This window comes from Caloenas nicobarica, chromosome 2 (assembly GCF_036013445.1).
Source record: "Caloenas nicobarica isolate bCalNic1 chromosome 2, bCalNic1.hap1, whole genome shotgun sequence".
NCBI lineage: Eukaryota > Metazoa > Chordata > Aves > Columbiformes > Columbidae > Caloenas > Caloenas nicobarica.
In genome coordinates this window covers 122,926,312-122,950,223 of record NC_088246.1, presented here as the reverse complement: position 1 = coordinate 122,950,223, position 23,912 = coordinate 122,926,312, and the positions used below count along the sequence as shown (strand labels likewise).

At 37.0% G+C, this 23,912-nt stretch overlaps 1 protein-coding gene across 9 annotated transcripts in view; it reads left to right on the top strand.

Moving 5' to 3' along the window:
- PCMTD1 (protein-L-isoaspartate (D-aspartate) O-methyltransferase domain containing 1) overlaps positions 1-23,912 on the top strand; it is a 46,613-nt gene that overhangs the window by 19,628 nt on the left and 3,073 nt on the right. For 5 of the 9 annotated variants that reach the window (XM_065629545.1, XM_065629546.1, XM_065629550.1 and 2 more), the window contains 4 exons: positions 523-949; positions 5,016-5,118; positions 15,377-15,548; positions 17,136-17,259. In XM_065629545.1, the coding sequence (XP_065485617.1) occupies positions 643-949; positions 5,016-5,118; positions 15,377-15,548; positions 17,136-17,259 (706 nt within the window). In that variant the 5' untranslated portion in view covers positions 523-642. Of the gene's footprint in view, positions 1-522; positions 950-5,015; positions 5,119-5,191; positions 5,263-7,269; positions 7,393-8,611; positions 8,781-15,376; positions 15,549-17,135; positions 17,260-23,912 lie in introns of those variants that run through there. The other 4 variants (XM_065629551.1, XM_065629552.1, XM_065629553.1 and 1 more) reach the window with 4 other exon arrangements.

The following is a 23,912-nucleotide window of genomic DNA, read 5'->3' as shown; positions in this document are numbered from 1 at the left end:
CTCAGAGCCCCATATTCTGGGTCAGCTCAAAAGTGAACATCTGAGAAGCATCTCCTGGACATCACTACTCACCTGGCTTTGTCTCCCACTGTGGAGTGATTTCAGAGCACGTAAACCTGGTTCCTTTGAAATGTAGCTAAGTTGGTACATGCTCCAACTCCTGTTGGACATTTAGTTCTCAGGGTGAGGCTAGAGTGAGTCCAAAGGCAGTTGTTAACCTGCCCCCAAATGTATATAAGATGGTTGATAGGTTCTTAGTGCTGGTTTTAGTGTCTGTGTGAACTCCTGCGCTGCTTACTGATGTAGCCAGCCCATGCTGACAGTTTAAAGCTAAACTGAAAAAAACATTGGATTGAGTTAAAATCTGAAGTGCAGAGTTTTGATTAAATACTAGCTGTCCTGACTTTTAATAGTTCTGCTTCGTGAGGTGATCTAACTCTAACAATATTTCATCGCCCTCTAATAGTTGTTGATTTGTTTATCTTTCGAAACTCAAGTTATGTAAACATGTCTGTTTTCCAGGAGACCTTTGTGATGTACTTCTGAAAGAAGAACTGAGAATCCATTACATACTTACACTTTGGGGAAAACTCTCCTCCTAATGTGCTTTGCAAACTAATTGAATTATCATAGAAATTCAGCATGGGAGGAGCTGTGAGTGCTGGAGAAGACAATGATGACTTAATTGATAACTTGAAAGAAGCTCAGTACATTCGCACTGAGAGTGTGGAGCAAGCCTTCAGAGCAATTGATCGTGGTGATTATTATCTGGAAGGATACAGGGACAATGCTTATAAAGACTTGGCCTGGAAGCATGGAAATATACACTTGTCAGCACCTTGCATTTATTCTGAAGTCATGGAAGCACTGAAGCTTCAGCCTGGATTATCTTTTCTAAATCTGGGTAGTGGAACCGGATACTTGAGTACAATGGTGGGATTAATATTAGGTAACTTGATTTTTTTTTTTTTTTTTTAAAATAGTGTTTCTGCATATTTTCAGCAGGTTATACAAGCCTTGTAAAACTTCTGCTTCTTCAAAATGACAGCACTATACTTAAGACAGGGTGTTTGAGATTTGTTAAAATATTGTTGTTATTTACAGGTTATTCACTGACACTGCCTGTTTATAAGCTAAAGTTCTTATTTGAAAGGAAACAGTCCTTGTGTTGCTTAAAAAGAAAAGGCATAGAGGGACAATTTTAGTCTGTGTTTGCACTGTATTTATGTCCTTACTCTAGGTTACTGTTTTGATCTTCAGTTTATGGAAAGAAAAATCTAAATTGTAGAAACTAATGACTCTTAAAAACTTAATTGAAATATAATTTTCTATGAGCATGCAAACAGTTCTTTTACAATACATTTATTTAATCACTTGAGTAGTGAGAAAGTTCGGGGTGTAAACTGATAAGACTGTTTAAGGACTTAAGGGTCTGTAGGTTTTAAAAACTACTCTAACAGATTAGCACTGTTTTTTCTTCTGTTTTTAAATACATTTCTTTTATGGGGAAAAAAAAAATGGAATGAAATATTGCTGTCTAAATTAAAAAACAAACAAAAAAACCCCCAAAAAACAACGAACCAAACAAAAAAACCCCAAACAAACCAACCACAAATGTAAAGAGAGAAATGCTTTATTTCTGCCCCCTCCCCCCAAAATTTAACATAGTATGTATACCAACAAATAATTTAAAAATTTCCTTTACATGAAATAACTTATTTTGGTATGTAGCTTTCATAGATGCAATTTTATTGACTGTGTTACATGGAGTTTTCATATTTCCTTAGTTGCAGAAAACTTGCTGACAGATGATACACAGATTTTGCATATAGTTATATACACAACTGAACTGTAACGAGTTTGTGAATTTTCTGTTACTTTAGTTACTTTCTATCATTCATTCTTATTGATAGAAGTGTAGAAATTATCCCTAATAGTACATAGCAAACTTCATTTGTTGGCATCTCAGCAATGTCTTTTCTTTCAATTAATACCAATAAACACAACAGATAGTGTACTGTTCTTTTGTGGAAACAATAATTATGTTCATTCACAGTTTAAAGAAAAAATAATGTCTAATGGAGTGGTGCTTTGCCATTTTCAAGTGTTTCTGTTTAGATACTTTTAATGAGATTGTAATATTATAAGTTCAGAGTTCTATTTCAGCATTAATTAGTAAATACTGCTGTATTTTTTTTTCTAAAATATGTGCCCACGGTAGTGAGTAATGATATGCATTTATTTCTCTGCCCTGTGGAAAGCTTTGTTATTCCATTATTCTTAACTATGACAGCTAAAAAAGAAATTGTGGCTTATGTATATTGCAATTGTATCTGTGTATTTATCTAACCTATTCTGAGTGGCTGTTGGTGGGCTGTTGAGCACTCCTGGGTTTGACCTCTCCTTATCAAGCAGAATTCCTGCCCTTCAGAGTGTAATACGTGGAGCTGAAGAAATTAAACAGCAAGAGACGTGTCCTCCGCAGCGAGTGAGATAGGCTGCCAGCCCCGAGGAGCAGATGAGAGAGAGCTGCAGATGTACCCACAGAGCCAGCTCAGGTGCTGATGCTCCTCTAGCAGCACCGAGGAGCCTGGAGCAGCCACTGCTCAGCCACTTGCAGAAGCAGACTGTCCGTGTTTCTGTAGCACTGTACCCAGGCTCCAAAGTCTGCTTAGTGTTCTGATGTGGTGTGAGTGCTAGGCTGAGGCATGAAACATAAATACAATAAAGGCACACAAATTGTATTGCTCTGCTCCCTTTGATAAAATTACTAGTTATATTTAATCATTCTTCTTTATTTTAGTGTTTGTTTTAAACCAGGGAACAGCTACTTTAAGAAAGAAAAACAGACATAATTTTCTGACAGATAAACCTTATATATTTTTAGAAGCTCACATTTTTTTTTAAAACCAATTTCAGTGTGTACTGCAATTAGTAACAGAGAACCATGTGGTTTTTTTACAGTAGTTGGTTATCTTTCAATTTGACAGTGTAGTGAGTAGCATTTCTTTCACCTTGGCAGTGTCAAAATGACAACATTAAATTAGCAAATAATTTGAAACTGGTAAACATTTGTTGGTTTTGTTTATTTTTTTCTTCTTCAGTATGTTGCTATGCTGAAGTACACAAAAAACTCCCAAACTGGCCAACCACCACCACCAAATAAAAATCACTACCCACCCACATGACTCTGTAGAGGTTAAATTAACAGTTGTTGATACCATTAAAATGTAAACCTAGCTCAGACTAGGTGGTGGACTTGCTAGCTCATTATGCTGAAAGAGGCCAGTGACTTCAGAGAGTAGCACAGAAGTTGGTTTCACATTTTTAGAATTGCTGACTCTTTGCTTAAATGTACAGCTGTGACTTTCCTGATGAAAGAAGAGAACATGTTTCTCGAATTTCTGTTTGTATTATGAATACTACAATGTATCACGATGTGGTGGTGTCTTGCATTCATAGGTTTAATTTCAAGCTGTTGGGGCAACTGACATTTACAGGTGGTTTTAGTTCTTTGTTTTTCAAAATTGAGTATTGATAGGAATGTTTAGTGAATTTTGGGAGGGATGATGTTGATGCATTTTTAATTATAATTAGGAGGTTCAAGGAATGGCAATTAACTTTAATTAAAGAAAACGTGCCTTGGATGCTGCTGCATGCTGTAGAACCATAGCTAGGCCGGGTAGAAACATTATACCTATCACTGTACAAGGGGGAACATTTAATAATTAAACATCTAGGAAGGGATTGCCTATGCTAATGCTTTTCTTAATGTGGTAGATAATAAACTAAATTTAGAGTAGGTATGAGTGTCAACAGGAGGTACATGTTTTCATAAGTTCTAAGAACATCCCTTGGATGATCTGCCTACCTCTTGCCTGTCATCAGAGGAGGTCTTATGAGCACTGCATATAACCTACTGGATTTGTTTTATTCTACCAGTAGAAAATACTCTAAACTATGTTAAGATTTGCAATTATTAATCATCTTAGTGACATAAACTGTTTTTCTTGCAGTAAAATGAAGCCTTTCTCAGTAACCCTAGGTCTGTTTTGTTAATCGGTGTCCTAGAAAAGACAAATGGAATTCTCTTTCACTGTGGTAACGTCTTTGAGCTAAATATTTAGGAAAGCTTTAGAATGAGGTATAAGTTTTGTCTTACTGATGTTTACTTCTCCTTCCCTCTCTCTTTCCCAATTCTGTACTCCAGTGACTAAAGTCTGTGGGCTATGACTATATGTTAAATACAGAATCCCCACAGCAAATGTGACTATCTGATTCAGATTCCTTCCTGATGTGGATAATCCTTATAATGCTGTCTCATGATTTCTTCTTGTTCCTGAAAAATAGCGTTAACTTTTGGCACACAAATTGACCTGGAGATTTACTTGGATTTGATTGCAGGAGTGCAGTGTTGCAACTGTGATGGGATTGTGATGAGTGAACATAACATGTGGTCAATTTCAATGTTCTAGATGGAAATTAATTATTATGTAAGTAGATCAGGAGCAGACTTCACATTTTGGAACCTGCAAAATAGATCAGGTGTGGCTAAGGGATATAGTACCCGATCTCTGAATTGTCAAAAGCTTAAAATTTTGCTGTGAGGAGACTTCAAAATTTAAATACCAAAATACCAACTGAGTTATAATTTGAAATTGTTGTAGTCAAACTAAATGCTATGTTGAAAAAGATGTTGCTCAGACTGATGTAAGTGCAGTCAGAATCTTTTCTTTGTGCATGCTTATGAAGAAAATTCATTCTATAAAATATTTTTGCCACAGTTCTGTCCCTATTCTTTCATTGATCCTTTGGCTTTTTACCTTCCTCTTAAGCACTGGTAATGCAGATGCAAAAAAATAGCTTTGTCTAGCGGTGTTGGGAGACTTCTGTGTTTTATGTGATGTTGCTGCTTTCACAGATTAAAGATATAATGCTGTTCCATGTAGTCGTGCTGTGCTTAAAGCAAAAAAAAAAGTTGAACACCCACAACACCCTGCTGTTTTTATTTACAGGACCTTTTGGGATAAATCATGGAATAGAGCTTCATTCAGATGTGGTAGAATATGCCAAGGAAAAATTGGAGTGCTTCATAAAATATAGTGATAGCTTTGATAAGTAAGTATCTGATTTGTCTAGTTCACTTTGCAGCAATGTATTTGTTTTTAAACTGTGTCATTGCTTACGAGTTTAGGGAGGGGAGAAGAATGGCATCACACAACCGAAACACAAAACTTCTAGTTTGTGACAATAGTTCATAAGGTAAGTTAAGGCTTAAGAAAGCACACCTTGGAAGCGTGGGAGTGTTTCTGTTGTGTAATACTTAACAAAATTGATTTCCTTGCATTTTGGTGGTGTGTCTACATACACTTGGGACATGTATGTATGTGCACATACATGCATATATACATACATACTTAAAAGAATGATGTGATATGCAGGTGTCTTTGCATGTACAGAGCATTAAGTCAATTTTAAATTGGACATCATCTTTCTGTACAGTATTAGCTTTTTTTCTAATTTGCCACTGTTGATCTAGACATGAGTAAATCTATCTGATTGTCTTCATGTTTATTTCCTGAAGAGAGGGATTTAGGAGTGTTCATCTGTGCTCACACACTATTCATTCTTACTGTTGTACTGGGTTACAGGGCTTTGAAACTTACTTGTTCTGCCTGCTCAACAGTTTTGTATTATTATTATTGGTTTTATGTTTGTCCATAAGAATCTGGATCTTGGGCCTCTCTGCCTGTGTGGAAGGCAAAACAAGTTTCTAACTTAGGGCTGTTTTCTCTAAAGACTTTTTTCCCTTACAGGCATTAAGTTCTCCAGCAGTGATTATAAGGTAGCTTCTGGAAATGCAGAAGGGCTTTTGAATTGCAGGAGCAGCCTAAGAATTGCACGTCCTATGCCTGTTCTCTTCCCCAGAGGACAGCAGAGAAAATTCTTTCTATCCCTTTACCGTTGTTGCAATGTGCTTTATAAACTGCTGTGCTCATGGTTTTGTTTGCTGGAGCCCAATCCACTTTTTTCCATACCCCAGGTTTTGGGAGCTCTGTTCTGACCACAAGCCTTCCTGCTCCTAAGTAATGGAATGCTCTAAATTAGAGTGTAAAGTTAAGCTTAGCATCATCCTAGTGTTACCTGCATCTGAATTCAGTTCTGTACTTCTGATATTGGCTAGATGATTTTAGTACTGTGTTCCTCCATTAGAATCAATACAATTATGTAAGAGGAAGTACATATGCTTCATTACTGCAGTCTTAATTCAAGAATTTATGTTGGCTGAGTTTAATACATACAGAAGGCAGAACAAATAAAAATGGGTTCAGTCTAGAATTTTATGGCGCACCTTATATAACGTGTTTTGTAAAAAAGTGTGTGAAATGTGGTCACTTGTGATCATTACTAATATTGCATTAGTGGCTCTATTAAGTTGGATGTACCTACCAGCTAATTCCTGCACATACCTGGATTCTTGCGTTCCTGTAGGTGTGTGTACTCAGATGTACAAAAAGCAGGTTTTGATTGAAATGTTTTTCCAATCTGGTGATATGTTTATATGTAGAAATTAAAATAAACTGAACGGATAGCGAAGAAATATTATTATTGTTTAAATACAATCTCATTAGGATATTTATGTAAATGAATATTAGAACACTGCGGTTTATGCTTCAAAACATACAAGAACTGGAAAAACTCAAAGTTGCTAAACTTGGCGTAAGTTGATGTCAGTGTTGCATGTCTCTTGTGTTTGAAGGAAATGGAGTAAGTTATTCCACTGAGGGGAAAAAGTCAGCAGATTGGTGAATGTGATTAAACTTTATCGCTAATTTGTATATTATATCTTGGCATATGCTGTTTAACAATCCACTTTCTCCTCACAACAATAAAATACTAAGCAATGGCTACAGAAACACCCTCCTCACTACCATAACAAAATTATACTTCTGTGAAAATGCTTTTTGATACAAATCTACTTGGTAAGAGCTGCACTGCAGCTGACATGAGTGGCTGATTGGATTTTTTGTTTTGTGGGGGCATTTGTAACTTGTTTGCATAGCTGATTCTGGCTAACTGCTTTCTTTGTAAATACTCTGTATTTTAATGTAGTTAATGAAGATGGTATGTGGGGTTTTCTGTCATGGTTTCCTTCTGTATTTTTTTTTTTTAATAGAAGCAAATTCATACAGCATGTCTTGAGTTTTAATCTGTATCTCAAAATAATGTACTCTGGGTCAGTAAGTCTGGTTTTGATTCTTGTTTCAGTAACTTTTTCCTGCATCTTCATTTATAACTGAAATATATTTACCCAAAATTGTGTGGACTGTGGCATCTGAACTTAACTGCTGGTCAGCTTAGTATTTGGATGAAAGACCACTCAAGAAAAAGGTGTGCAGTGTCTGTCTCCTGTTGAACACTGGTGTATACCTTGTAGGTGTCCTTACTGATTGGAAATAGATTTTGTGTGTTAGACTGGTATGAATGAATTTAACTGTCTGAGTGGATGGGGAAAAATACATTACTCTTGCCAGCAGCCTCTAGAGAGGCATGTGGGGGACAGAAAGAACATGGAGACCACAATTAGTTTTACTTGCTGTAGCGGAGTAATGCAGATGGAGAATTCTGTAAAGCTTTGCATTGCTGCTTCCTTGTGTTCCTTCTTTAGTATATAATGTTCTTTGGTCTGGTCTGAATAGTCTGAATATTTTAAGCAATCCCCTTTTGAAACAAAAAGCAGAGGTTTAGCCTTATGGGTAGATACTTGGAGAGCTTCAACCTGGATCCTAAAGAAATGCTTTGTGGTGTTCCTTTGCTTGGAGCAATAAGCCATTGTCTTTGCATCTGTCTTTTACATGGAGCTGGGTCATGATTTGGGTAGTTTTCTATCTGATAAAGCAAGATGGAGTATTGCTTTGATGCCATTTTTATGGAAGAAAGATCCAGTGTGGTGTGGTAAAATATATATATTTTTTTTTAATTCTTGATAAGAATGTTGTTGAAATGTAATTAAAAACTTGCTTTTCTATGATTGGGGTAGGTGCTTGACCAGAGGCTGGAGACAATGTAAAAATAGAACGTTCAGAAGGATCTGAGACACACTCTCTGCCTAAAGGGAGGGTCATCTGTCTCTGGTAGCTGGGATTCTCTCTGTTTTGGCCTCTTGAACTGTTGATTAGAGGAAAAGCTTTTCAGGTACCTGTTTAAGAAAGACAAATAATTCCAGTAATCACTTGTATCTGTATCCATATCCCACCAATCTATAAAAAGTTTTCCTCTAAATGGAGGTGGAGTGTTTCATTCTGAGAGGTAAAATGCTGCCTTGATTTTACTTGACAACCTATGTTCACCAGTAGAAGCAAAGGAGAAGTGGCATCTGAAAGTGTTATGTTTGAGGTACAAAACTTTTAGGTATAGACTAAAGAAATCTGAGAGTCTAAAATATGCATAAGGCATAAGTCATTCTTAAAACCTTCAGGAAATGCATGCCAATTAAGGGGAAAAAAAAATCATTCCTTAAGACGACTCTGTCTGAAAGACGTATGTGCAAGTACCAGGCCCCGCTTCACCTGTTTATTGAAGGGGAATGTGTTGTCTTTTCTGCTCCCAGTCAACTTCTAGACCTAGAATATCCAGCTCGGAGAGAGAGCCACAGGGCAAGGCTAGGTTGCCCATCTTCTAGCACCCTATCAAAAACCAAACCTGGGTAAGCTGGTGAAGTCCCTGCTGTGAAGGAAAATCACCCACCCTTCTCAGGATCAAAAGAAACCACTTCAATGGTAAGTCACAAGAACCCTAGTACTACTTCTGGGATAATTGTTATGAGTGAAACTTCTTCCTGAAGTCCTGTAGTAGATTTTATTGGCATTGAAAAATAGTAAGCTTAATCTTCCAACAGAGTATATATTTGTCTTAATTGAAATTCAGAGTTCCTGCTAGGACTCTGAAGGCTCGCTGTCATTAGAGCAGATTTAAAATGGAAAGTTCCTTGTATACATGCAAAGAAAAAAAGATCCTTCCTGCCTCTGTGCAGCTTGTGGATTGCAGTGAAAATCTAAGCAGGGAAGGCAAACTGTCTCCAAAACTCACTGGTGGCTTTTTCAGTTTAAATCTTACTGATAACTTAGTCTTGGTTTCAAACAGTGTAAATGACAGATATTTTTTTTAGTTCTTGTTGAGGTTTAGTCTAACCAGAACAACACACGGACTACAAGAATTCTAGTGGGATTCTTGATTCCAGAGGTTATGTTAAAAATGAAAGGAAAATAAGCTTTTCTAATATCCCTTTTTCATTTAGAGATTAATAAAGTACTATTTCTAATCCTGCACTTCATAAATGAGAAGGCTTCAGAAATGACAGTTGAATCGACTCTTATCTAGGAAGGAATCTACAGGTTGTTTCAAATAGATGGACCTAAAACACCTTGTGTTGTGATTTCAAATGGGTTCTATCTTTTTAAAACACCCTGTATGGACTTGCATTTTTGAAGTATTTGGTAGCTGCGGAAATGTATATTCTTGCCCTCTCAGAAACACACATATTTCAGAAATGTATCCGTGGTAGACACTGCCTTCCTCTAGAAATCTCTCATTGCTACATGTTTTGATAGTATTTAGAACATTTGTTAAATTAAAGCAAGTGATGACAATGCTTAGCGCATAGTTCCTTTAAAATCTGTTGCTTTGCTAAAACATGCAGTATAAAATATGATAACTTCAACCTACAAGAACATTCTTCTGCTTCCGTAAAAAAACCAACCAAACAAAACTACACACAAACCCCCCCTACTTTTCTGTAAAGAGATGAGTTGTTTTCCAGACTTCCATCCATGAATGTGTTAGAGCCCTGACAGTAAACTGAAGTGAGAGAAATGTTTTCTCACCTCCCTATTCCTGTCCACCTTTCTTAAAATTCACAGTGGAATCAATAAAAATTATTCTTTCGATATAATTCTTCACTTTACCACCAAAGTTTAGGAGTAGGACACAATGAAGTTTAAATTTTATAAACTAATATTGAAAGGAGAATGAGGTTAGTCATAAGTATCTTTAAGAGCCAGTGTTTGAATTTTTTCTTCAAAAATAATTGTTTTATTCCACTTCACTGAAACTAATGAAATAAATACCTGAAATTGTAAACAAGATAGCTGAGGTCATATAATAGAAGTACCAAGACAATTTTATTCAAAAATGGAGATTACAAGTACAAATACAAGTGAAGTAGAAATGCAAGTTTCTCACTTACTGTCCTATATTGTCTGGAATCTGAAAAAAAAATGTTCAAGACAAAGTTACTGAATAGAAGTTTTACCACCATTACTTTTGATTATTACTCTAATCTGATTAAAATTACTAGTTTTGTAATGGGATGCAAGGGACTTTAAAAGTTGTCATTGTAGATTTTGCTTTCAAAGATTTTGAATTTTTGTTTCTGTTTATTCTAATGGTTGTAGTGTACATGCAGAAGGTCTCACAAATAACAGCAGTACTAATAGTAGGTAAAATGTGTGTAATTTTTCAACAAAACATGCTGTAGCATGTGTATAGATATGTGTTTATACATGAACCAAATACTAGTTCAAAGAGCTTGAAAAAACAGTTAAATGAGATGGAATCAAAAATAGAGAAAAAATACAAAAAAAGATGGAAAGAACTTGCCCTCTTGCCTTGCTGTTGTCCTACTTGATAGAAAAAGAGTTAACACTCTTTAAAATTGTTTTCTCATATTGACTGATACAGGTTTTAAGTTTCTTAGGTAGCGATTTAATCCTAAATGGCCATCACTGACAGGATATAACATGGGAAGTATTTATTGAGAAACAGATGGAAAAACCTTTTCCTGCAAATATGTAAGAAGTACCTTTAAATCTGATTGATATTGGCTCTAAAGCACTTTTGCAAGTTGAGGAAGGCTAATAAGGCATAGAAATCAAAAACTATTTTATTGTTCTGTTGCACATTCTTGTGATGTGTTGTATTACACAAAGCAGTGTGAGTTTTGACCTTCATCTGTGATTTTCAAAGAAATGAAAGTTTTATGTCAGTTTAAAACTTCAAATCTAAATTATCTGAAAGCTTCTTCAGGACTTCTTTCAGTGAATGTACTAGTGTTTAAACAAGTTCTACAAGTACGTGAATTAAGATTGCTGATTTATGAAATTGTTACGCTTGACATAGGAGAAGCTCTGAGAATATAGTGTTTTTAATGCGAATGGTCAGAGGACCCAGAACTTCCTAGAAGTAGGGTTGTGGTTAGTAAATAAAGGCATAGGCAGAAGTGTACTGTGAGATTATATCTTGGTTTGAACGTAGTAGTTGAGACGTGTAAAATGTACCTGGAGTGATGCTGGTTTTAAGAACTAATTAATTTTTCTCTTAGCAAAAGATAAGTGTAAGTAGTTTAAGTGGTTCCTCAGTATTGCTTTTTTTAAAGCATCTTGTAAGGTATCTTGCTCTTTCCTTCAAACAGAAGGCTGTGGATGTTGAAAGTTGTTTTTCCTTCACATTACTTGATTTTTCTCCCTAGTTTCATTGAACTTTTTTTTTTTAAAGAATCAAGTATGTATATCACTTAAAAAAAAAAAAAAAAAAGACAATTCATGCCTATTTGCACTTAGTTCTGTCTTCAAGAGACATCAGGATGGCATCCAACTTTCAAGAAGGTTGTATAGATAGAAGAGCTTAGCCCAAGAAGCGTCCTGCACATCCTCAGAGCTGGAAATAGCTTAAGGGTGGGTTCTGTTAGTGGATGTTATGGTACAACCAACTGATGTAAAAAAACCAACAACAAAAAACCCCCAAAAAGCACCAAAACAAAAAAACAACTTGTCATTAGGGTAGGTCATTTTACTATGCTCTCTTTTTTATTAATATCTCGTTATCACACAAATACTAGATTGGTGGATATGGATACAAGAGCAACAAACTTTAATCTTAGTTCTTTGCTATAAATGTTTTTTTAATGGATATTCATTTTATTACAATAGTAATACTTAATTGTGTTGATATTTGTGGGGAATCTTACTTAAAAGAACATGGGCACTAACAGTCAGTTTCTTGAGAATTTTCTTGAGAATTTTCTTAAGTTGCTGCAGAAAAGACAGAAATGTGCTTTAAATTCTACAGAATTTTATTTTTTAATATTTAGCTGGAAGAAAAGTCCTGTGGCTGTGAGGATGAACTTGAAATGCCCATCCTTAAGGGATAGATTACACAAATGCGGGAGATAGAAGGGTGGAATGGAATCAACAGATGTTTTATGTGCTTGAAACTGTTTGATTAGCTTGGGCCATGGCTAAATGTGATCTGTGTGTGCTTAAATTTATCCTATGGCAAGTGCTTGTTTTCTGTTGCTATGTTATCTATAATAGGAAGTCTTAATTTCTGTGCTGTTGGTGCTCTTGTAATCAAGATACCAGATTCAACTGAAGAACCTAATGTGATTTGTATTTTTGCTTCCTTGGAGAGTTTGGTGTTCTTGCTTATTTTAAGAGTGTGCGACAAGTGGCTTCATGAGGTTTAGGATGTTTTTTAGTAGAGGAAACAGTTTAGCAGTAATAAGCTTGCAAGCTTTTAGAGGAGTGTTCTGAGAAGATCACAAGGAGCTGTGAAAGTTGCCAGGTTAGGCAGGCAGGCTGTTTTCAGTTTTCTAAAACTAACCAGAGACTATCTCAAGCTTGCAAACTGCATTTTAGAAAAGCATCATATTGTCTCTCTCCCTGCTCCCATACCCCTTTCCTCTTGTACTTTTGAAGCCACCAAAAAAACATTGCTCAAACTTTTGAATTAAATTGATGTGATGATGCTTGACTTAAACTGTAGGCAACCTAAATTAAAACTATGACATAACTGCCTGATCAACCTTCAGTCAATTTAGAAAAATACATCATAGTCCAAGTGCTTATGAATTGAGATCTCTTCTTCAGCAAAGTGATCAATGCCTTGGGTTACATTTTCTTCCCAGCATTTAACCTTGCGTAATGTATTTCTGGATCTTTCTGTGTTAATCTGAAATTATTTCAACCACAGTTCAGGCTGGGGTAGCTGCCCAGTTGTGTGCAACAAGGTAATTGTTCCCCACTCGCCCTCCCTCTCCCTTTTTACTTTTTAATTTACTAGCTTTGTTTTTCCTCCGGATTTGCACAAGGGAACAACATTATGGACTGTTTACTACAGGGGGTCTGGGGTCTGTCTGTGACTAGTCAGAGAAGGAAGATCACTTTCAAGATCAAGCATCCCATCTTTGGGGGCGGAGCGGGGGGAAGCAAAAACAAAAAAACCCCACCCAAACAAACAAAAAAACCGCACAACTTCAGGCAAAAACTTCAGTTTGTTAATGGCAGTGCTGTAGATAATAAGGTCAGCCAGGCCTTATAAGCAGCATCCCTAAGCAGTGAAAGCTGCCAAGCTTTGCTTAACTGAAGAAATACAGATTTGAATGTTGTCAGGTGTTGTACTGGGATTTGCTACTGCTAGCCAAGTAAAAAAAAAAAAAAAATTCCAGTGATAGTCAGCTGTAAAGTTCATAATATGGTGTTGCAGTTTAACTCCAACTAGCAACAGAGAACCATGATAGCTGGTGCCTCACTCTTCCCCACCCCCCAAACGGGAGAGAATTGAAAGGGAAGGGAGAAAGTCATGGTTTGAGATAAAAACAGATTAATGAAACAACAAAATAATAATGTATTACTTGTAATAACAAAATAATAATGCATATAAAATAAACGATAATCAGTAAAATCTCTCATGAAACTCCAGTTGTGCTGAGCAGCCGGTCCCAGCAAGAGAACAGAAAGGCAAAAGGCAGAAAGGCCCGAAGGCCAACTGGAAAACAGCAAAAGGCTGAACTAATGGAACTTTGGAACAGAACCAAACCAGAACAAGAACTAATGAGCTGGAAAAGCCAACTCCAACTATATGTGAAGCATGACAATAATGGTAGGGAATATTTTCATTGATCAACCTGCATGTTGGTCAAGGTCTCCCATCCATATCTGCTTCCCTAGCTGCCTCACACTTGCAGATAGAGCCCAGAAAGACCTTGGTCTCCCTGACAATGTATCCATAGCTGTAAGTTCTTACATTCTCTTCATACCACATCCCAAACAGTAGAAAGTTACTGAGAAAAAATAAGTTAGCTCTTGTCAGGCAAAACATGGGAAACTTAGTGTGTTATCACAGTATTCTCATACTAGATCTAAAACAAAAGACCATGATAGCTGTTCTAATAAGAGTTTCTAACTGCGTGAAGAAAATCTACTCTATTTCTGTCAGACCAACTCAAGTAAATGGCTATATGTATTTGATAAAGTTCTTAGAAAAATTCATTCCTTCTGGCTGAGGTGTATGATGCGTTAGATTTTAATAGTGCCAGATGAACTTTATGAACTATTTCATGCAACAACAAGGTGTTGAGTTTGAATTAATATTTTTTCAAAGAAAAACATAAATCCTTTCTGTGACAAACTGTATAACCTGTCTTTAAAATTAAAGTGCTTGGAGAAAACAAAGTTGTTAGCTGAAGGAATTTTTTTACAAAAAGGCAAATTACATTTATTATGGTGTTAACAGCTGAAGCAGTAAGGTGCTGCAAAGACTTGAAAACCGTCAGCAAATATAAGCGAAGCAGAGAACATATCCAGCTTTGGCAATAAAGCTCTATCCTGTTCTTCCCTTCAGTGTTTTATGCAGTGACAAAGAGTACTTAACAGTCCTTGCAGCTTTTATCATAAACTTAAGTCCACTTAAAAGCAGTTGTATAACTTTCATTTGCTGGTGAAAATTGGAACAGATGCTTCTGAGACAATCTTTCCTTTTTTTTTTTTTTCCTTAGTGTGTGGTCAAAAAAGTGGCAGACTTTTCCGTTAAATTCCTATTTTGGTCAAAAGTGGATTGGTTTCAAGGTGGAAAACTAGGAGGTAGAGGAAAACAAATCTTTTAAATGCCTAATTTAAAATAAAAATGGAGGGGGCTTTTAGGAAAGAAACTGTTTCAGTATTTATTCAACAGCCTGGATATTGCACGTTGTTGATAAATGCACTATTTAAAAGGTACTTTTACTATATGGCTTGTAAGTTTTCTGAAGACAGATCTATTTGCTTGCAGTTAGGAAGTCTGGTGATGCTTTGAGGGCTTTTCTGTTTTGCATAATACATAATTATCACTGCTTAAGAATTTTTCTTTGGTCCTTGATGTGGCAGGAAGAAAAAGATTATTTTCATATTATTGCCATAATACAGGCTTTTAAAGTACGTATGCTAATCTTTTTTTTATAAGGGAAGATATGAAAAATACTTTTCTGTCTTTATCCAGACTAGTTTTTCTTAAAAATCCTGATTTGAAATTTGTCCCTTTTTTTTTTTTCTCTTCTCCTTAGATTTGAGTTCTGTGAACCTGCCTTTGTGGTTGGCAATTGTTTGGAAATAGCCTCAGACAGTCACCAATATGACCGGATTTACTGTGGAGCTGGAGTCCAGAAAGACCATGAAAACTACATGAAAATTTTATTGAAAGTTGGAGGCATTTTAGTAATGCCTATAGAAGATCAGGTGACTTAGTGACAATTTCCCCTTTTTATCGTTTTGTATAAGAAATGTATTATTTAAGTAATGCATTTAAATGTATATTTGACTTAAGTTAATGTTCAATTAATGGTGTCTTGATTCAGTGTATTGCTGCAGTTAAGCACATATTAGTTTTTTAAATGAAGTCTTGAACTTTTTTCCATTAAACTTTTAGGAAGGCATCAATATCCTGCTTCCAGCAAAGTCTGTGGCAAAACTGTGTCTTCAGTAAAACTAGAATTCTATTCAAAGTATTTTTGGTATATTATACCAGTCCCAGAACTGCTTTGAAATCTGCCTGCCAGATGTTTTCAGTTGGTACTTCAAAAAAAAGAAACCACCCTCTGAACCAAGAGAACTTATTTCAGAGAAATATAAAATAGTTGTGATTAGTGAGACATTGTACAGGGAGGAAAAAACTGATGGAAAAAATATAACTTATTTCCAGCTGGTTTTAGTGTTGCTTTTCCATGTTAAACATTTTTCAGATAGGTGTATTATTTTAATAATACTTCGCACTTTTATCACTTTTCATCCTTAGATCTCAAAAGGCTTTACGAAGGTAAGTAGTATTCTCCCTGTTTTATTAATAGGGAAATGGAGAAAGATTATATAATTTAAATTGATGTCCTCCTAAATACAGATAATTATTAGAATGCTTGTTGATAAACATGCTAGTTAATTTATCTTCCAAAAAGAATTACCACATTATGTATCTTCTTTTTCAAAATACCAAAGTGATTTAAACACAGTCTGCATGATTTAGTTCCATAAATAGTTTTTTTCAGTATTTATTGGACTAAGATACTGTCAATTGAAATTGATGGAATCGATCTTAAAAGTAGTCACGACTTGAAATTAAAACTAAAACTCTGATCATCTCTACATTATATACAAATGTTTAGGAGGCCAGACCATGTGAAGTATAGGGAGCAGCTGAAAGGTCTGGGTTAATCTAGCCTGCAAAGAAACAGTTGAGGGAACATATAATTCTTGACTTGACTTACTAAAGCGGTAGACAATTTACCTAGTAGACAAGAGTCCAGTTCTCGCAGATGCCCAGCAAACTCAAAGTTACAAATGGCAGCAAGTGGGCATTCTGCCTGCATATAGGGAAAACAGTTTTTTATAATAAGAGTGGTTGAACACTACAGCAGGCTGCCTAGACAGCTGGAGGAATCTCAGTCCTAGGTAATCTTTTTAAACTTAATTGTAAAAGCGTGATTTAACTTTGATGTTGGTCTTTTTCAAGAAGGATGCAGGACTCCAGAGGTTACTTCCAATCTGAAGTATTCTGTGATCTTTTGGAAAAAAAAAGAGAAAAAGCAAAACTTACTTTGTGCCTTAATTTTCCAGTTGGATCTTTTCCCATTGCCGAAGAGCCGTATTCAGTTCTCTAGTGACCCAGTAATATTTAAAGGAAGGGGAAAGTTATTTCTATTCATTAAAAAGCCTTTATAAATTGATTTTGAAGCAAATCAAAAGTAGCTGTGTGTTTGAACACCAATCTGAATAGTATTGAGTAGGACAAAACTGTAACCGCTTGTTTGTTTTGTTCTTGTTTTTATGCAGCTAACACAAATCTTGAGAACGGGACAGAACACATGGGAAAGTAAAAATATTCTTGCTGTTTCATTTGCTCCACTAGTGCAACCAAACAGAAATGACAATGGCAAACATGACACCGTGGGACTGCGTAAGTGTGATTTGTGCTCACTCCTCTTGTCTTGAGGGGTCGTTACAGTTCCTGCTGATGGGAGTCTGAAAGTAGGAGGACCATGCTATATAGACATAATGTGATAGAACAGGAACATACAGTTTCGCAAAGCAGTAGCTCACCAATATGTTGCTCCTGGCACGTGTTCTGTGTTGCTAAACAGTCAATATCTTGAATTAAATTGATAGGATGTTTCTGGCTTTTTTTTTCCACACTTTTCTTTTAGGTTCATCATATCTCTTTCTAGCACGGTATAGATAAAATAGCAAGGTGATATTAGGTCTGTCAAGAATGCTAACTTTCTGATGGACTCCCAGAGAAAAAGATGTTTTCTCTTCTCCCTGAAATGGAAGGAACAAGTCTAAAGTGCAGCTGTGGTACTGGAGGATGTTAATAGCAGAGTGTGTTTGTGTCTGTCTGCAACTGATACAGACATGCGTAGGTTTTTTTGAAGTAGTCATTGGGGTTGGCTTTCTAGCTTTGAGTTAGTTTATTAAGTGTATTTGGAAAGTCTCTGAATGTACATGTGTTGCCAAGATGATATGATAAGGGGAAAGAGAAAAGTGGCAGAGAAAGGTATAGAGTTGAAGTTTCCTGTCAGAGTAGTCAGGGCTAGGAGTAGAGTAATACACAGCTTCAGTAACATGTGGGAACTTAAGTAAACACAACAAAGAGCCTAGAAGAAAACAGCTTTTCTTTCTGTTTTTTTGTTGTTGTTGTTTGTTTTCTGTTAACATAACCAATGGGAACTAATCCCCCTGTCCTCTTCACATGTTTTTTGCCTCCTTGAACATTTTTTAACTGTGAAACAAATATAAACTCTTCAGGATTCCAGAATGTCCTATCAGGTGGCATTGCCTGTAACTACTGATCTGGCTATTAATTATGAGAGTGTGTATGAGTTTGCCAAGGATAGTTCCTTATTATAGTTCTCTTTACTTTTTTTGTTCAAAATTTAGATGATCCTTTTCTTTATGTAATCCGTTCTTTGTAGAAATCATTTGGATTGCATTAACACTTGCTTTTTGAGACCTCAGAAGTATTTCCTGAAATTAACTTAGAATCATAGAATAGTTTGGGTTGGAAGGGACCTTTAAAGGTCACATAGTCCAACTCCCCTGCAATGAGCAGGGACATCTCCAACTAGATGAGGTTGCTCAGAGCCCCGTCCAGCCTGGCCTTGAATGTCTCCAGGGATGGGGCATCTAGTGTTTCACCACCCTCTTTGTGAAAAAATTTCATCTTTATATCTAGTTTGAATTTTCCCTCATTTAGTTTAAAAGCATTACCCATTGTCCTATTCTAACAGGCCCTGCTAAAAAGTCTGTCCCCATCTTTCTTATAAGCCCCCTTTAAGTACTGAAAGGCCGCAGTAAGATCTCCCTGGAGCCTTCTCTTCTCCAGAATGAACAACCCCAACTCTTATCAGCCTTTCCTCATCGGAGAGGTGTTCCATCCCTTCGATCATTTGTGTTGCCCCTCTGGACCCTTTCCAACAGGTCCATGTTTTTCATGTAATGAGGCCTCCAGAGCTGGATGTAATACTCTAAGTGGGGCCTCACCAGTGTGGAGTAGAGGGGCAGAATCACCTTGCTTGACCTGCTGGTTCCGTTGCTTTTGCAGCCCAGAATACAGTTGGCTTTGTGGGCTGCAAGTGCATGTTGTCGGCTCATATCCAGCTTTCCATCCACCAGTACCCCCAAGTCCTCCTCTACAGGGTTGCTTACATCCCTTCATCCCCTAGCCTGTATTGATATTGGGGGTTGCCCTGACCTAGGTGCAAGATCTTGCACTTGGCCTTGTTGGACTTAGTGATGTTCACATGGGCCCACTTCTCAAGCTTGTCCAGGTCCCTCTGGATGGCATCCCATCCCTTGCGAGGACATTTTCCAAGGTGTGAGAGCATATATGAGTAACAGATAGTGGGTGTCTGCAATGCTGTAATGCAGTTTGCAATGATACAAACAATTCAAAGAGCTACTGTTGCGAGATTTCTTCAGAAAAGGTGGAGGGGATGGTCCTGACTACGTACTCAGAATCATAAATCAAATTTAGAGGTTCCTTCTTAAAAAGCCCTAAGAAATATAAAGCTGCACCAAGTTCTATTAATTGGGTTGAACCTTCAATAATTTTAACAGAATGATGCCAGTTGTTATCTTCATGCTAAACTACTACAGCTTTGTGAGACTTTCCTAAACTATCTACAAAAACTGTGCAAGGATGTGGGATCAGACCAAATACAAGTATGTTCTGTAGCTTGACATCAGAGACATGCAGATTCTACATCAATTTACATTTAGGCATGCCAAAAGCTATGCCATTAAGAAAATCAGCTAATGTAATTTAAAGGGACATAGATTGCAAATAAAAAAAAAAGATCAAAATTAGATTTCACAAATGGTACATATATGACAAAAGGATCATGGCCCATTAAGACTTAAATTAATTCCCTGCATTTTTTTGATCAGTAACAATCAGTATGTCAGTCTGTTAGCGTTCTCATCATACTGTCCTACAATAGCCACAGATTGTTTTTGTGTTGTAACTGTAAATAGACAAATATGCAAGTCCAGTCGAATGCAGTCAGCCTGTAAGGTTGTCAAAAATTTGTTCATCAAAGTCTCTAACTCCATTTTAGCTTTCATGTTTATTGGATATTGTTTTTCCTTACCAGATTGAAGTCCTGTTTAAGTTCTGTCAGTATAGCGTTGGCTTTACCGATACTTCGGCTGCCGATACTAGTGGAAATACAGCATCCAGAATTTCCTTGGAGATTTTTTGCTTGCAGCAAGCAGATCTGCACCATCCAAACATCATCTTATGGGACATGCAACTGAGCAGAATTCTCAGAAAACATTATTTGAGTTTACAGTTTACTTAACAAATCTTGACCCAAAAGAGGTATAGGGCTTTCTGGCAAATACGAGAATTCATCTCTTAAAACTTCGTTCCAAATTTGGCATTCCATTGGTTTCAAAAAATGGCCTTTCTCACGATTTCAAAAACTATCACGGTGAATTTAATAAGAAGTCTCTTACAACTAGTTACCACAGAAAAAGTCTATCAAAAAAGTTTTTGGTTTAATTTCCCAGTTTCATTAGAACTACGGATCTGCTGGAGATGTCTTTAAATTTCACCCTCAGACTGCTTCGTTCAGTATTACACCACCGCTGCAGTGTCGGGGGTGGGGAGAGAATCCCCCCTTTTGCTGCTTTAGAATCTTCTTGCTGAAGTTTAGATACAGGCAAGGCCGCACAAGTGGCATAGTTGCTGGTGCTAAGTGGGAGCTGCCTGGCCTTGGCAAAACTTCTCAGTTACAATGAGCTGAGTTTATCTTGCAGCTTGACACAGGCCTTAAATTTATGTTCAAGCTGTATGGCACAGACCTGGGATATTTTGCTATTTTATTGATTTATTTTTAAATATTCCCGTTTCATTCCAAACATAATACACTTTATGTGCAATTCCAATTAGCTCAGCAATAGCTACATTCTTTAGCCCCATTTACTTTTTGTAATTTCTTAAAGATGTTAATAAACAGCAAATTAACCATTATTTCATTAATTTAATTCTCCTAAATCTGAATCAGTTCATATTTTAGCAACTTTTAAATACAACCTTTTATTTCCTATACTTCTAACTAGCACATAAATTCAACATGAATCAGAGTTTAACAGCTTTTGGTTTTTTGTTTTTGTTGTTTTGGTTTTTTATTTTATTTTTTACATATAGTACTATACTTCATCTCATTTTTTCCAAAGTTCTGTAGAACAACATTAATTGCAATATAGCACTAAAACCCAGAATTCCACATTCAAACTACATTTTTCTTTTATCAGAGTATTTCCCCAAAAAGTTACTCTAATGTGTAAGGATGCATCCTAAGGGGAAGTGAAGTGGTACTTTAGTATTGGAACCGGTTCCCATTTTGTAATTATCTCCCCAAACAAAATTCTTTTGGTACCAAATATAAATATGCAAATTAAAATACCGAGCTCAGATATGCAAACCAAACGCTAAGTTCAAATACGCAAATGGGTCACAATTACACTTATTCAAGACAATATCTCAATTTTAGCATTGCACCTTTAGACTGCTTGCTGCTCAGCCAGGTAGAGGTACCACTGGATCTCCCAGACAAAACAGGTCAGTGCGCGCTGGAGCCCAATTGGCACCTGCCCCCCCGCTGCTCTAGCAAGCTGGACTGGGCAAGGCTTTTGTATGCGCCTCATCTGAGGTGCTACAACTGTTATCCCAAAACAGGATTGTTTACCCGGCGTGCATACAAAAGAGCCAAATTCAGTACACCGAGATGAGACACAGCCTATCACAGACTTGCACAAGTCCGGATGTTGGAATAAAGCTAGCATGGTAGAAAGAAAACTAACAGCTGTTACATACGAAATCTTATCAATACATTCACGCAGTAAAGAACTGAATTACTCACGTTCTTCTGTATAATCACAAAATACATATTTTGAGTCAACGGATTCTCATGATTCTGTGAACTTACTATATCATATAACAGGCAAAGATTTATTAAACTGTAATATGCTTAAACAGATACCTACAAAGAAAACAGATTAATAAGGAAAGCATCTTGCAGACTCGAGTAAGCCCCCCATGACCCGTGCATCATCAGCCAATTCTTCCCCAGCCTGTTGAAGCCCAAACCACTCCTCCTGCAAAACCTCTGTCCTGCTCTTCTCGCCTTAAAAACAACACTACTTGCAACAAAATGTTATACCTCAAGGTTCTATTCTCCGGCCACTTTTCCCATTCATCTAACTTACACAGCAACCACCGATTATAGTATTTCACAAGATCTTCCTTCCTCATATTTCCAAGTGCTTTCCTATGTTATAAAACACCTCCCACCTTTTCCCAAGTCTCTATCCAAACCTGTTGTCCTGGCACCAAATTAATAATCTTTTGAGGTTACTCTCCTCATACTTCACTCCTCTCCTAGAGAGTATACGCGAGAGTAGCTGCAGAATCGCCCATTCTTCATTTGATACATTCTGCCCCATCTCGCCCCCGGCTACTGACCTCTTCTTTGGGTCTCCGTTGCGCAACAATGTCAGATCCTCTGTTTGGGCTTTTTTATTTTCACGCAGCCCACAGACTGCATCTTCGGTCATGGTCCAGTTGCGTCTGCCAGCCGAGGCTTGCCCTCTGAGTCATCCCCTTGCCGTAAATTCTCCTTGCGGATCGCGTCGGGGTCACCGCTTGCGAGGACGTTTTCCAAGGACTCCACGTGATCTAATATGAATTCAGCTGAAGCCGTTTATTACTTGTTACAATACTCCTTATATATCTTTTTGCTCTGTCCACGCGCTTACAGGCTGCATGTAATTGGTTAATAGCTACTGTTCACATGCTGCAAACTAACAAGGGATTGGATCTTAACAGTTAGCACGAGCTCTAACATTCAGCATTACTTCACTACAAAATTGCTGACTTGCTGACTTTTGATTTCTTCACCGGACACACTTTCTCTTGTTCTCGCTCAAGGCTGCTCGAAGTCACGTAAGGCACGTAGACTGTTTTGCTTGTGTTCACATAGGTCTCGCAGGCCTGTTCAGTTCCATATAATGTCCATTCTTTTCAAGAAAATCCCTCAAATCTGCCACAATCCCTCAGGTGTGTCAGCTGCACCACTCAGCTTGACTTGCTCAGGGTGCACTCAATCCCACTGTCTGTGTCTTTGAAGATATTAAACAGTACTGGTCCTGGTACAGACCCCTGAGGGACACAACTTGGCACCTATCTCCCATCTGGACCTTGAAACATTTCTTCGTCTTTAAACCTTTTAGATGCTCTTGTCTTCACAATCAAATAGCATATAATGAGTCATAACTCGCACTAAAAATAATATGGTCATTTTTCGTTACCTTAGAGGATAAGAAAGCTGAGAACTTACTGCTTTTACACCTTTTTCAGGACACAGTGTTTCAAAATTTTGTTCCATCCTCTTCTGAAGGAAATAATTTTTTTTTCTTCTGATTTTGTGAAGTCTCTCTTACACAGTTCTGCATATGGGATGAGTGCTTGCTAGTCCATTACCTCAACTTTATATACCTTATGCTTGCATTTATTATTACTGCCATATAACCTGCAATCATGGCTGATAAATGTGTTTTGGATGGTTAGATAGGGTTTTGTTCTTTAATTCTGGGTTGGTTTTATATTAAACAAATGTGGCTTAGGTTGTGTGTGGTTTTATTTGTTCTTATAGTCATTAGCTGAAACGAGTATTACCAGTCATAAACACCCTTTCTGTCTCAAATAACAGTAATTAGCATGCAGCTGAAGTTGGTGTATGAAATATAGGTTTTGTTTGAAGTATATTGAGCTTTTTTTAAGCTGATGATGCAATATTGGAAGTATAATTACCAAAATTATTTCTTCACTAACTTCTTCCTTGCTGTAGTCCCCACTAACATTATGCTACTTTGTGTAGGGAGCAAGTTGGAATGGGCTGCGGTTTTGGTTTGTGTGCTTCTTTGGTTTTGTTTTCCTTGGAATTAGCCAGCCGTGGCTTACCTAGGACAGACATCCACCAGCACAGCAATACTTAGTTATCACCTGCCTGTTACTGGAAAATATGTGGCTTTTGGCTTTTTGTTACT